This window comes from Nematolebias whitei, chromosome 21 (genome assembly GCF_014905685.2).
Source record: "Nematolebias whitei isolate Nwh7 chromosome 21, NemWhi1, whole genome shotgun sequence".
NCBI classification, from domain to species: domain Eukaryota; kingdom Metazoa; phylum Chordata; class Actinopteri; order Cyprinodontiformes; family Rivulidae; genus Nematolebias; species Nematolebias whitei.
In genome coordinates, this window is record NC_056518.1 from 14,539,216 (window position 1) to 14,539,892 (window position 677).

Sequence of the window (677 nt, forward strand, 5' to 3'; positions counted from 1 at the left end):
ATGTATAAATGAATCTGGCAGGCGTCGCCTCGTGACGACAACTCGAGCGCCTCCCAACTTTTATGGCGTCCTTATTTACCTGCCACGACCATTTTCTCCTGTCTTCCTTTCAGAGCTTGCTCTCTGCTCGGCAGCCGAGTCTTTTCTGTCATCGTTGTGTCTGCCGAACCCTCAGCAGCAGCCAGACGCGGTGCCTTCGTGTTGTTGGGGAAAGAAAACAACTTTCAGCACGCTGGCCTGGAAGGCACTTCCGGGATGCTTCCAACGGCGCGCGCAGTTACGTTCCAGGAAGGATGGGAGGAGAGAGGAAAGAGAAAACATGCTATGGATATGAATATTCATGACACGCGTGTAACGTCGTGCGCTGCATATTAACTAGTCAAGGGGTTAATATGACTTTGGCACAAAAGCCTGCAGAGCACCGTGTGCGGGAACGAAATTAAATTTAAATAAATATCCACTGCGTTCAGCATGCAAATGAGCATTCACCAATCATCATTTATTCTGAGGGAGGCTCCTCTGTTGGTCCAGGTTGGATTATAGACGTATAGATGTTTTGTTTACTTTTTAATATGTGTTATTTTTTACAGGAATGCTTACCTGAAGATTTAGAAACCGTCACTTTCATTATTATTAGTTTTATTAAGTTAATTAATCCACATGATGATGTGTTAACA

General features: G+C 44.6%; 1 protein-coding gene across 1 annotated transcript in view; it reads right to left on the reverse strand.

The window, feature by feature from the left end:
• si:ch1073-358c10.1 (mitochondrial peptide methionine sulfoxide reductase) overlaps positions 1 to 166 on the reverse strand; it is a 45,643-nt gene extending 45,477 nt beyond the window's left edge. Inside the window, exon 1 of the mRNA XM_037694540.1 lies at positions 80 to 166. Within this exon, the coding sequence (XP_037550468.1) occupies positions 80 to 152 (73 nt within the window). The 5' untranslated portion in view covers positions 153 to 166. The remainder of the gene's footprint in view (positions 1 to 79) is intronic.
• Positions 167 to 677: the final 511 nt, after the last annotated feature.